This window comes from Mixophyes fleayi, chromosome 7 (assembly GCF_038048845.1).
Source record: "Mixophyes fleayi isolate aMixFle1 chromosome 7, aMixFle1.hap1, whole genome shotgun sequence".
NCBI classification, from domain to species: Eukaryota; Metazoa; Chordata; class Amphibia; order Anura; family Limnodynastidae; genus Mixophyes; species Mixophyes fleayi.
In genome coordinates this window covers 154,627,983-154,641,431 of record NC_134408.1, presented here as the reverse complement: position 1 = coordinate 154,641,431, position 13,449 = coordinate 154,627,983, and the positions used below count along the sequence as shown (strand labels likewise).

Genomic DNA, 13,449 nt, shown 5'->3' with positions numbered 1-13,449 from the left:
GATGTGTGTGCTGCTCTTTCTCTGTAGCAGGGAGTTTTCTTCTGGGATTTCATGTGTTAAATTGATGGATTTGATTTAGTAATAGCTTTTGACATGAAACCTTTTTTGCTGAACGGATTCAATCTGCTCAGTGACTGCGTGTGATGGTTTGGTTAGAATCGAGGACATTGAAAAATGGAGGAAAATAATTTTATTTCTATGAGATTCTATATTTTCCTTCTCTGATAAGTTGAAAGATAATTACAAAATGTTTTAATTTAATGTATCTGAATTAATTAAACTATAATAATACTGCATTGTTCTTGACTTTTAATCAACTTACATCTTACCCACATAACTGAAAGTGAAGGCGATTTTTAGCTTTGAACTATTCAGATTCTGCGATTCTTGATCAGCTGTAAGGGACACAAAGGTCAGTGGAAACAATCTGTATCTGACCAGATACAAAGTAATTTCTGCCCTGTTTATGTTTTTGCGGCTTCCATCCCACCAGAATACACATTATCCCCAGAACATTAAAGGCCACAAAAGAAAGGACTACAAGGTGCCCGGGGAATCACCAATCCCATAAACCAGATGCTGTGAGCTGCACTTCTCTTCTAGCTAAAGTCACAATACCAGATTACCAAAGGACCTCACTCTTGGTGCCAATTAGTGATAAGTGCCCTGGAGTTACCTGAAAATGATGCTCGTTACCGCCTGACACTTATTGAAGTTATATGACCACCTCTGCCCTATCCCCGGTACTGTTACCAGTAGGCACAGATCAGCACCTAAGCAAGAATCTTCCAAAACAAGATAATGTTTATTACCTACATCACAGAGTGGCTATATCACTGTTACAAAGTTACGGTCAGATCAAGGCACACATACCACTGTCAGGAGCCGCGGCTGTGCCCCGAGTCGTTGCGAATCTCTGCCTTCAACTCAGTTGTGTCCCGGCCGTCACCATGAATACCGGGGCATCATTTCCTATTCCGTCCCGACCGTTGTCCTTGCAACTGTCGGAACGAAAGAGGAAATGCCGTCCCAGTCTTCATGGTGACGGCCGGGACACAACTGAGTTCAAGGCAGAGATTGTAGTGCCGCATCCCGATGGCGCTTCTCTCTCTGCCAGAGACAGCAGCGCTGAATCCTGCCGAGAGTAGCGCCGTGTCCCTGCATAATCTAGCAGCCAGGCGCGTGCACAAGTAGTACATTTATTATAAATAGTTGTGGCACATTTAGATAGGGAGCCGGGTCATTTATAACTCCAGCTGGAGTCTTCTCATTTATAAAGTTTGACTAATACATTATGCATATACATATTCCAGGTATGACCAATCCCAGCCCTGAACAAGTAATTAATCAGCAGCCTCTTGAGGCTGAATCATAGCCCTGTGCCTCCTCTATCCTGATTGGCCCATCAAAGTATTTAAGGCAGGGAGGGCTTAGGCTCGCTGCCGGTTATAACGTTAGTGTATAAATAACGTTAATATGCTGCACAGATTGCTGACCTGCTGTGGGATACATTCCCTGTCCTTAGATTGTTATCCTGTTGTGACCCTTTGACCTTTGCCTGTTTCCTGGATTCCTCCGTTTGCTGCCTGTACCGGCCTTTGGCCTGTTTCACAATCTTCCTTGCTTGCTTCTGACCCACTACCCTGGCCAGTCCCGGATACCAGCCTCCAGTATTTCAATTACCTCCTGTACTGTGGGTATACTGATAAACCTTTACTACTATAGAGCCTAAGTCCTGGGGGCATCTGAGTACATCTGAACAACATCAGTTCTACGAGAAAAGTGGCTGCTAAAGGTGAAGACCTCTAATAGCTTGGTTCTAAAGGCTCATCTACTAGCCATGGTCATAACAACCCAGACATATAAAGAAAGCACTATAGTCACTCCTCTTCCAGAATAGGGAGCCAGCTGAGCATGCCGTTCCTTGTTTCCTCTACCAGTGAGGCAGTGACCAAACCAAACCCGATGTCAGACACATCAACAAGAGATTAGTAGAGTCTTTGTCAGCATCTTGGGAGAATCCTTCCAGTAGCTCTTGATGAGGCAACAGGAGCTGTAACTTCCAGACAGTACTATCCATAAATATATCCAGAGTCTTGGGTGCTATCCCCATTTGTGTTGAGATAGATTCACACGGTGACACGGATTGGGTACTGGGAGGGCAGCAGATTTCTTCCTTGGCCTCCCTGGATCTCTACAGTGTGTGAAGACTAGTTCAACACAATGGGGTACCAATTTGCCATACAAAAGGATATAATCACATTGATAATAAAAATATCATAGGCTGTCTGACTCTTGGTGATATTTTTGGGAAAAAGGGCCACGCTCCAGAATGTTACTAGCAGGCCAAGTAATGTCATTATGAGGATACTGGACTTATAGTCAGTTCTTTTGCCCCCCACCAACCCCACACAAGTTTAGAATCACTTGGGCAAACAACTGACAAAGTACAAGAGTACTTTATTTTCAATACATAACGTATGAAACACGCAGAATAATAACAATAGCACAAGTAGCAAAAGCCAGGGGATTCACCATGCAAAAGCCTATTAACCACCCAAACAAAAAGAGGCTATAGTCACCAATTCCCTTTGAGCCACGTTGTTCTCTTTCCTACCAGTGGAGCAGGAACTAAGGTTAATGCTCTCCTGATTTTTTTGCAGGTCCACAAAGTAGCAAAGCCCACAGAGACTTATAGACCAGATCAATGTAATCCTAGGCCAGCTAGGACAGAAGTATAACCCCTAGTCAGTACTGTCCCAAATGAAGAACACAAAGCCAGTGTAAGGGCTTCCGTGATCCTTTTATGCCGGTGTCACAAACAAGTTAGTGGATGATGGCTACTTGCTGGGATAGGCACTATTGAACTTGGAGGAGCAGAGGGACCATCGCCCCTGGTCTTCACTAGGGACCAAACAAGGATGTTTGGATTTTTCTGCAAGGAATGTCCAGGTTGCGCTTCTCCAAATAGCTACCAGCAAACTAGTAGGTGAGTAAGGATAGTCAAAGAGTTCATGTTCAAGCTGATCGGGATGTACAGTACAGAAAGGAAATCCAGAAGGATGGTCACTGAATATCCAGAGGTCAGATGTTAGAGCCAAAACCAAATCCAACAGAAAAGTCTGGGTAAGCCAGGTCAAAAGCCAGAAATCAGCAATACAAATACCAGAACACTGGGGGTAATACAGGAACGCTTGAGTAGATGGAGACCAAATGCTCTGACACTCTAGTGGTGCCAGAGACTTCCTTAAAGGGGAGAAGCAGGACGCTAGTCACCGGTGGCGGGGATGTCACCGGCCACAACTAGGACTCAGAACCTGCCTAGCAACTGGACACGCATGCACAGAGAAGCGCGTATGGGTGCCCAGGAACAGAGGGGACAAGCAGCTTTCCCTGTGTGAGTTGGGAGAAGCAGGGACGGCACCTGACTACTGGCCTGGTTCCCACATGATATGCTGCGAACATTATATCATATCAGAGCTGTATTGTATCATATATTAGCAGGTTTCATTTAAATGTAAGTTCAATCTATATGGCTCACATTGCTCCAAATTGCTATTGATGAATAGATGTTTTATTATATAAAATTGTAGTGGTGACATAAGTATAAAACTTCTAATGACCTGATCAGATTTACTGAAATGTATCTTTATGCAACTTTAGCACTTATTGCTGATGCCACTTACATTGTTTTGCATAAGATATACATTTTCGTACTGCTTGTGCACATCAAGATTGTCGTAGATCTCTGACCCGACTCCTTATGACTGGAGGGGCAGTACAAGGGATCTGGCAAATGTAGGCCAAGTACAATAAGGACCTGTTCACATAATTGTGTTAATGTGGACACAGATAAGTCTGTCAGGACGCGTAAGTCCTGCGGGTGATGGTACAAATGTACGCACTGATAACGATATCGATCAGCAGTACTACGCATCTGCTTCCCATTGGCTAATTGCAGACTGACCTCTCTAGCTTATAGCATTGAAAACATTAGTGTGACTGGATCACTTATAAATAACTTACGGTATAAATTTATTTAAAGGAAATAACGCAGGGTGCTTATATATATATATATATATATATATATATATATATATATATATATATGATGGCAAATGTACTTATTTTTGATATTGTGTGTATGTTGGTAAAGGAGATATCTTTATTTCTGAGACCAGGGGAAGAAATCTGTTTTTTGTTTAACCTTTGCTAGAGGAAATTCATTATTTCTGAGGTATATACCTGATTCAATAAGCCTTTGTTGAGGAAGTATTTTGTGTATTTTGGTAGGGAAAGGAATTCTTTGGTGTCTTGTAACTTTTCCTTGGGAACATGTATTCTGCAACTGTCTGATGAAAGTACTCATGTTAATCTCATGTTAACTAGACCATTTGATGTGTGAGAGTTCAGCACCTGAAGGCACAGGAAGGCTTAATTAGACTTGCTGTTAGATTTCCTGTGTCTAAAACAAGATGCAGGAAATCACAGCAAGTTTTAGGATATCACAGATAAGTGTAAATATTGTTAGCTTTGCATTGCATGTAAATCCATGTTTGGGTAAACAAATTGCATCTGGATTCTAAAAATAGCTCAGACCTCAGGGGGCTGGCTTACCCTGTGAGACTGTGTCCAAAGCTGTATAAAAAGCACTGTTTTGTATTGAAAATTGTTCTCCTTGTTTCATCTGACCTGCCCACTGGTACCTTCAACCAGCATGAGCAAATAAACATCACTTGTTTCAAAGACCTGCTTCGAGACTTGTCTATCTCTGTGACCCAACTCTAATCCGTTCCTGGCTGTTCTGAGATTTGGACCCTGCTTTCCGGTACCACCGGTCTGCCCACTACCCAGCAGCTCAAGCCAGTGTGATAGGCCATCCACAGCAACCCTGATCCATAGGATGAGGTCAGGTGTACCAGCCCAGGTACACCAGTAACGGCGTACACTAGCAGCGTCAGTTACCCAGAATAAACGCTGTACTGGTTGCCTGTAAGGAGTCCAGTGGTGGCAGCCTTTGTAAGCCCCTCCTACTGCGGTTAGAGGGCGCATTTGGGATAACATAAGGGAACGGTGGCAAAGTAAGCCCAGCCGGTTCCCAGCAGCAACAGACAGGATGGCATAGGCGGTCCATCCTGTCACAATTAGCATTACAGATATTTTATATCTATTGTCAATTCTAGCAGGAAAAACGATTCACATTTATTTTTTAACTTGAGATGCTGTTATTTAATTGTTTATATGTTGTTTTTATTTAATTGTTTATATGGTAAATGTGACTTTTGATTTTATTAAAAAAGACACAATTCTCTCTTGTGTATCTAACTGTATGTACTATAGATGCTCAGACTCAGTTCCCCGAGAACCGAACACACCCGAACTTAGCAGATCAGAGTACTGAGCCGAGCCGGCTCGGGAATTTCACACTTTTTTGGAATTGAAAATGAGGCAAAACGTCATTGTTACGTCATTGGATCTCGGGAGCTTTGGATTCTACGGTATTCCTCCATGGCGATCCAGCGCCATTTCACAGAGGGACACAGAAGAGGTAGCACAGTTCTTGGCAGTCTCTAGTGCAGTTGGACAGCATCATAGGTAGAATAGAAAGAGGAGGGGGTAGCAGTGTTCAACAAAGTCTACAGTGACATTCAGGAGAGCTGTATTGCTAATGGTCATTGCTGAAATACAAATCCTAAGGCTGGCTGGCTTGGTCTTCTAAATCTGCAGTCACATTGTACTGTGTTATATAGGAAACATGCAAAGAGGAGAGCTCCATTGCTAATTGTCAATGCTGAAATACAAATAATAGGGCTGGCAGGCATAGCCTTCTAAATCTGCAATCACATTGTACTGTGTTATATAGGTAAAACGCTCCATTGCTCCATTGTTAATTGCACCACTTTTCCTTACTGACACTACTGTGTGGCAATGTTTCCTATATGTGCTATGAACTGCCGTGTGTTTGAGTCATTGCTCTGTCGCTTAGCATCCAGCCAGGTCGCTGCAGTCTTTGTTTGAAAGTGTATGAAAATGATATTATGACCTGTGAGGTGGTCAAAATTGACTGCAAATGACTTGAAATTAGTGTTATTGAGGAAAATAATAAAGTAGGGGAGAAAAAAAGCAAAAATATGTGATTTTACCACAAGAAATAGGGATTTTAGAAAAAATAAATAAAAAAATCGGGATTGCCAAAACCAAAACCAGAACCAGAACACGGGGTCAGTTAACATCTCTAGTATGTACACGTCATATTAATGCATTAGGTTGCGTACAAATAGTGTAATGCTTTTGCATTAAGTACACATACGCCTCATGTATATTCCACACTCCTGTCAAGGGAGCATTCAGACACTGGTATGAATGGAGTAGGTGTTGTTGTTCCCATCATCAGATATCTCGGACTCTAGCTACGGATGCCTGTGCTCTTTCTTGCAGGCATTTTTCCTATATGTGCCAAATATGCATATGCCTGCACCTCTAAATAAGCCCCATGAGGATTATGGGTATTCATATAAGCTTTCCTAGAGATAATTGTTTATCTATTATATTTGTACATTGTTCTTCTGGGTTAGAAAGTATCATGTGATGGGAGATACTGGCAGGTTGTTGTCTGGTTATTCAAATGAGATTAATAAATGCACAGAAATGTCATGTAGATATCATCATGAAGAATGGATTTCACTATAATGGATTAAACATTTCTGTATAATGCTGCTATCTTGATAAAGGTCCTGGCAGGGGAGGGCTGGCAAATTTTAGCCCGGGGGGCAAAACTCGACTCAGCAGCCTATTTTAAATGAGAAAAAATGTAGGTGGTCTATTGACCCTGCCCAAGATAGGCCATTATGGGACCAGCCAGGTGACATCCAAACTGGCTTGAGAAGGATTCATTGGGATTTACATATTATGTGACCACACCCCACTGTGACTCAGTAGAAATCCCTTATGGCTCAGCGAGGGGCTGCGGGGATAACTCAGCGAGGAGCTGAGGGGGCGGCTCAGGGAGGAGCTGAGGGGACAGCTCAGGGAGGAGCTGAGGGGACGGCTCGGCAAGGGGCTGGGGAAATGGCGCAGGGACTGGCTGAGGAGAGGGCTCAGCGAGGAGCTGAGGAGAAGGCACAGCGAGGGGCTCAGGAGACGGCACAGCGAGGGGTTCAGGAGACGGCACAGCGAGGGGCTCAGGAGAGGGCACAGCGAGGGGCTCAGGAGAGGGCACAGCGAGGGGCTCAGGAGACGGCACAGCGAGGGGCTCAGGAGACGGCACAGCGAGGGGCTCAGGAGACGGCACAGCGAGGGGCTCAGGAGACGGCACAGCGAGGGGCTCAGGAGACGGCACAGCGAGGGGCTGAAGAGACGGCTCAGCGAGGAGCTATGATGTAATAAAATCCAAAGACATACTTCAATTATGCAAATCCCTGTGTGCCCCCCATCTCTCCTTCACATCTCCCCATTGGTGTTTCCTGCTGATATCGGCACGAAAGTGGCTGACACCATTCATTGAATATACTTGTGTGTTGTTGCAGCCAGAATAGAGGCACCTCATAGAGGAGAAGGTAATCTCCTCCATGTACCAGTGGATTCTTCCCGATTAGTGATACCTCTATCACTGGATGGAGTTGTTTCTCATTAAGCAGGATGAGGCACCCATTCACTGCAATAACTGGTGACAGGCAGCTTAGATCATGAGACATCATTTGGGTTTTCTGGCTTCCTACACATATTCCTACTAATTTACACATGGCTTACATACATTCCAATGAGTGCTTCTTGTAGCCACTCGATCTTCCATGCAGTCACGTCCGTCTAACGCATGCAATGAGGAGAAGAGCCTTATATTATTCCGCCTAACACTATTTAGATCACTTTGTATTTTACAGATCATACTAATAGACGGATATATTAATGACTGTTTACAAGGTCATCAGCTCTGAACCATTCAGCTCTTCGGAAAACTATCTTGGATTTCTCAGGGATGATTTCTTTCAAGTGTTCATCCTTTTGTAGGATACACCAATGAATTCAGTTTCAATTACACCAACTAGTACAACAGCAGCTACACCATTATCCAAAAGATCATTGGAAAACATTGTCATATCCTACAAAAGGATGAAGACTTGAAACAAACGATCCCTGAGAAACCCAAGGGAGTTATCGCAGGAGTTAAATATTTGAGAAACACCCTTACACATAGCTATTTACCGACCATTGACCTACAAGAGAAAGAATCACCAAATGGATTTCATTACTGTTCTAACTGCGTAGGCTGAAAAAGCCTTGAACAAATCTCAACAAAACCTATAAACACTTACACTTCAAATTCCAAAGCAAACAACTTCAAAATAAAAGAACCAATAAGTTGTAACACATAATGAGTCATATACATGCTAAAGAGTACATGCAGCCTCCGTTATGTAGGGAGGACAAAAAGAAAATTGAAAACAAGAATCACAGAACGTACCTGAAGCATCAGTGAGGATGTTACAGCGTCTCAAGTTATTGAGAAAACACAGAAAGAACCCCAGGGGCATAAAACACAGCCCAAAAGACTGGAAAGGAAGCAATTATATAGCCGTAATGTCCAAGATGAAAACAAGATACCTATAAGAACTAAACACCCTCACACAATAAAGGCTCAACACTGAATTTGATATTTGGCCCCTTCTAAGTTAAAAACTTTTCCTTCCTCATTTCACAATTCGCATCTTTTTTTTAGTATTCAAGCAGTCACATATACAGTTCACATCGCTATTTTATGAAAAAATGCCTTTAAAAAAAACTTGTCAAAAAATATATTAAGTACAATAAAGATCAAATTGTTCCCAAATGCCATAAATAATGGCTTAGGGAGACAGCGCTCATCCTCTGAAAGGTCCCTGTGGATGAAATGCGTTGGGTGTGAGATTACACCCAAACTAATCTTACAAGCTCCAGTGTAGTACAGGAAGTACCATGCGTTCCACCCATCCAGCTTGTCGGCACTGCAGACGGGAATTCTCGGTACAACACAGGAACCTCAATGTGAGAAGAAGCAACATAGGAATATGAAGAGGACAACTACAGGGAAAGTGTAGGGTTAGAACTACATTTCACTCAGGTGCCTGGAGCGCAAAATAATCCTATCCACATCCAGTCTGCAAAGAGTATTAACATTGTATACTGCATATGGTTTATGTGGCTCAATATTGTTTTTTATAGACCATGTCTTATTAACCTAATAATAGTCCAATACACTTAGGACCATCATATACACGCAGGCTACACACTTTTAACACACCTATTAGATGAACCCTCTACACTAAACTACCAACATTTCAGCAAGGTCCTGTGTGCTATCAATCTTTAATTCTACTTGAAGGACCATGTAAAGCGACATAGATTATATAGACAACCATGAGATACTTTGTATCCCTTTACAATAGAAAGTGTTCTACGAGGTGCAATGATTTTACAGTATACAGATGATTATAGGGTTCATGGCTCTATTTGTATTGTAATGAAAACTCACAATTCATTTACTGACACTTATCAGCCCTGCTCATACTGTGGCTGTAAAACTTCTGCCTTAATCTCCCAATGAAAATACTATTTTATGGGGAATGTTCTGCTTTGAAAATCAGATTGGTGACTGGATCAGCTTTTGACACAAATGTCTGACCAAATGGTGTTTTCAGGACAAACTACTTAAAATACTTCTTTCAAAGGATATAATGGACCAATATCAGTATCGCAAACCGGTTATCTGCGGGTGTAAATGATCAAATCAATTTACAGTTGGGAGTATTGTCTGATCTCAGGTTAGTGCACATGTTAGTATATTACAGGATATATATATATATATATACCTCCTGCACAGCCTGCATCTTGTAGCTACATCACACCCTGGAATGAAGACCATCCCATGTGTGTCATGAAACAGCAGAACATACTAAAGGCTTCACTTATTGTGGCATAAAATAACCACTGAGCGCAGCTCCTGACGCTGCGTATGTTTAAGTCTTATCAATTTGTTGTATTTAATCTTCTTGCCCTGCAGGATGAATGGGCACTTTGTTTGCAGCTTGTACAAGAAACGTTTCATCACAAACTGTTCAGTCATTCAAGCAGCAACAAAAGAAAATCTGGCATCAGTAGATGACCAAGTGCACCCAATTCACACTGCAAACACCTGGTTCTCCCAGTGCCTGGTGCCCTCCACTATACAGTGGAGTATGGATATGAGTGTTACGGAGTATTAATACAATAATACTACAGTACTAATATATAACCGCGATAACAACTGATAAAGCACATTGTGATTCTGTGGCCACACTTAGATTTGTGGCACGTGCAGACATTACCCCCATAGCTTCTTTATGGAAATATTCTAACAACTGTACAAGCCCCAAACACATTTTCTTACTAGTTTCACTAATTTACCACCAACTAATTCCTTTCAACTTCCACAGTTTACGTTATGGGGCTGGTCCGAGCAGCGCCATTTGTGAGTGCATTATAAATATGCAGTTTAATGTTACTGATGCCGATATAACAGACAACCGAAGACAACCCATAAAAGATTTATACAAGGAAGACATAAAAGTGACTTAATAGCCCTCAGATAGTAAGAAAAATAATCTTTATTGTAGATCTATGTGTAATTATGCTGCATGCATGATAGATACAACATTAATGCAGTGAGATTATGTAAGTGGAGCCCTTGTGTACCCAGTGAGATCAAGATGAGTTTTCATTTATTGTAAAATGTCCAGACTTGAAGCGTTACCAATCATGGAAATATTATGTATCAGGACATCATCATTTATTTATAGGACAATACAGTCTGGATGTGTCATTATAATAATACTATAACTGTATATATTTACTGAGATTTGCCTTGTTGTTTAAATATACTTTTCATGATTGTTTTATTTACTAGGAGTGTTACAGAAATGTTTCACATGACAGGATGTCAGCAGGTTTGCCACAAAATCAGTTTGGTTAGAAACATAGAATTTGACGGCCGATAAGAACCGTTTGGCCCATCTTTTACCCTATGGTAACCTCCAACCCTATTTAATCCTTATTTCTTTGTAAGGATATCCTTATGTGTATCCCAAGCATGTTTAAATTGCTCTACTGTATTAGCCTCTACCACCTCTGATGGGAGGCTATTCCACTTATCCACTACCCTTTCTGTGATGTAACTTCCTCTGAAGCTATTTCCCCCCAGTGTCAGTACATGTCCTCGTGTTCTAATACTTCTCTTCCCCCCAGTGTCAGTACATGTCCTCGTGTTCTAATACTTCTCTTCCCCCCAGTGTCAGTACATGTCCTCGTTTTCTAATACTTCTCTTCCCCCCAGTGTCAGTACATGTCCTCGTGTTCTAATACTTCTCTTCCTTTGTATAATGTTTCCTTCCTGTACCTTGTTATAACCCTTAATATATTGGTTGGGAACCACTGATATAAAATATATGTGTCTTGTCCTATATCTTTTACACAGGCACCACAAATATTTACAATATTGATATTTACCCAAGAATAGAATTGTCTGTTTCCGAGCAGAACTGGCTTCGGAGCTGTTACTCTTGGTCATTTCATTCGTCCCACTGGTCCCAAGTTGGCCCTTCACCATGATTGTACCTTTCTTTGCCACCATCAGAGTCACCATCATCTTCCGACACATGAAAGCCACAGAGGCAAGAACCCCAATGTAGACAATGAAAGCGCTGAAGATACTGGCCTGGAACGCAGTCCATTTAGAGTGGAGGTTGGTGCACAGGGTAATGTTAGCAGTCAAATGATAGGATCTGGAACTGTTGCAGTGCAATCGCCTCTTTGGCACAGGGCTCAGCGGATCTTCAGCTCCCATTGCAAAAATTAAGGGTAATGCCACACAGACAGAGGTGAGCCAAGCAAAGCAAATCATCAGCTTGGCAGCACGTGTGCCCGAAACCAGCTTGAATCGGAAGGGGTGGCAGATAGCCATGTATCGCTCAAAACTAAGTGTAGCCACATGGAATATTGTTGCATAGCTGCAGGCCTCAAACAGAAAAGAATATACCTTACAGGTGATATTCCCATATGTAGAAGAGAAAGGAAACCAGATGACGGAATAGAGTTCCACCGGCATCCCCAGCAGAATGAGCAGCAGATCAGAGCAGGCCAGACTGATCATATGGTCCGTCACTCCCTTCTGTAGGTAGCCTTTGTCTCTCAGAACCTTTGTGGCCTGGATGGTTACACTATTCCCCAGGATCCCAGCAAGTAGTATAATTCCATATACGACAGTCAGGGAGATTTTCACTATCAAACGGACCTCAAAATCTGGTACGTGAGAGTGGTCAATCAAATGCGCACAAGGGTCTTCTGAAGCCATATTCAGCTCATTAGCCCAAGTCTTATAGCTTGGACAGAATTGTGAATACTGGGAAGTAAACCTCAACCAGGGTGTTATACAATGAACTCCCACCAGTAATCTCTGCTGCAGCTGTATCCCACAATGATCATCGGGGGCAGGAGCCCATTGTGATATGAGGTCCAACCTGCCCTGGAGTCGGCCTGCAGCGAGAGGCGCAGGAAGAGAAGTGTGGAGAACTTGCTGCCCGGGGCCTGTATGACAGACTTCTCCCTGATTACAGCCCTGGATGGATTATTGAACTCTGCCTCCTGAACCACACAAGGCGTTACCGTAGGATGGATTTAGTTAAACATTTACCAGGCAGATCCATCTGTGGGAAGTACGAGATCCTGATTCAGATATTGTTGTAGGAGTGGGAGGAGGAGGCCTAAATATGTGACTGTCTGGAATCTAAACAGGAAAAACCTGAATACGCCCATAGAATGAAAACCTGCTCACCTATGGGAGACAAAAGAGATTAAATAAAAATGAATTTGACTCTTTCAGATGAATTGTTGGTTGAGATGCTGAATTCTGCTCACCAGGACTGTGAGGACTTCAAGTTATTCTCCATACACCCATTTATCCTGCAAAATGATCAAAATCCTCACTGCACGCACATAATAAAACATCTCAAGCATAAAAGCAACACTATCTAAAAGGACATCCTAGGTTTCGTGGCAGCATGCTGGGGATTAAATTGAATTACTGTAATTGTCCAATATTTCTTTCTCTATGTGACCCTTGAAAGACTGTTCAGCCAGCGATCCTGCTCTCATATCTGTAGTGCGCCTCTGGGACACATTCCTGCATGCGTGCAGAGATCCCTGTTTGTCTTATGACTGCATCCATCCCGACCTGTGACATTTTAATCACTGTTCTCCAACAAATTCCCACAGCTGGCATATACCTCTGTGTACTGCACGCACCTATTAGAAGGCTCGTCTGTCTCCTGGAGTGAGCACCTCATTTCATTTTCAGTATTTGCCCTTCTGCCCATCTTTCGCCTGATAGAAATGTGATAAAATCATTGTAACTTTACCTGAAAACGATCACCAGCATAAATC

The 13,449-nt window shown here is 42.5% G+C and overlaps 1 protein-coding gene across 1 annotated transcript in view; it reads right to left on the bottom strand.

Moving 5' to 3' along the window:
- GPR39 (G protein-coupled receptor 39) overlaps positions 1-13,033 on the bottom strand; it is an 82,936-nt gene extending 69,903 nt beyond the window's left edge. Inside the window, exon 1 of the mRNA XM_075181263.1 lies at positions 11,518-13,033. Within this exon, the coding sequence (XP_075037364.1) occupies positions 11,518-12,361 (844 nt within the window). The 5' untranslated portion in view covers positions 12,362-13,033. The remainder of the gene's footprint in view (positions 1-11,517) is intronic.
- Positions 13,034-13,449: the final 416 nt, after the last annotated feature.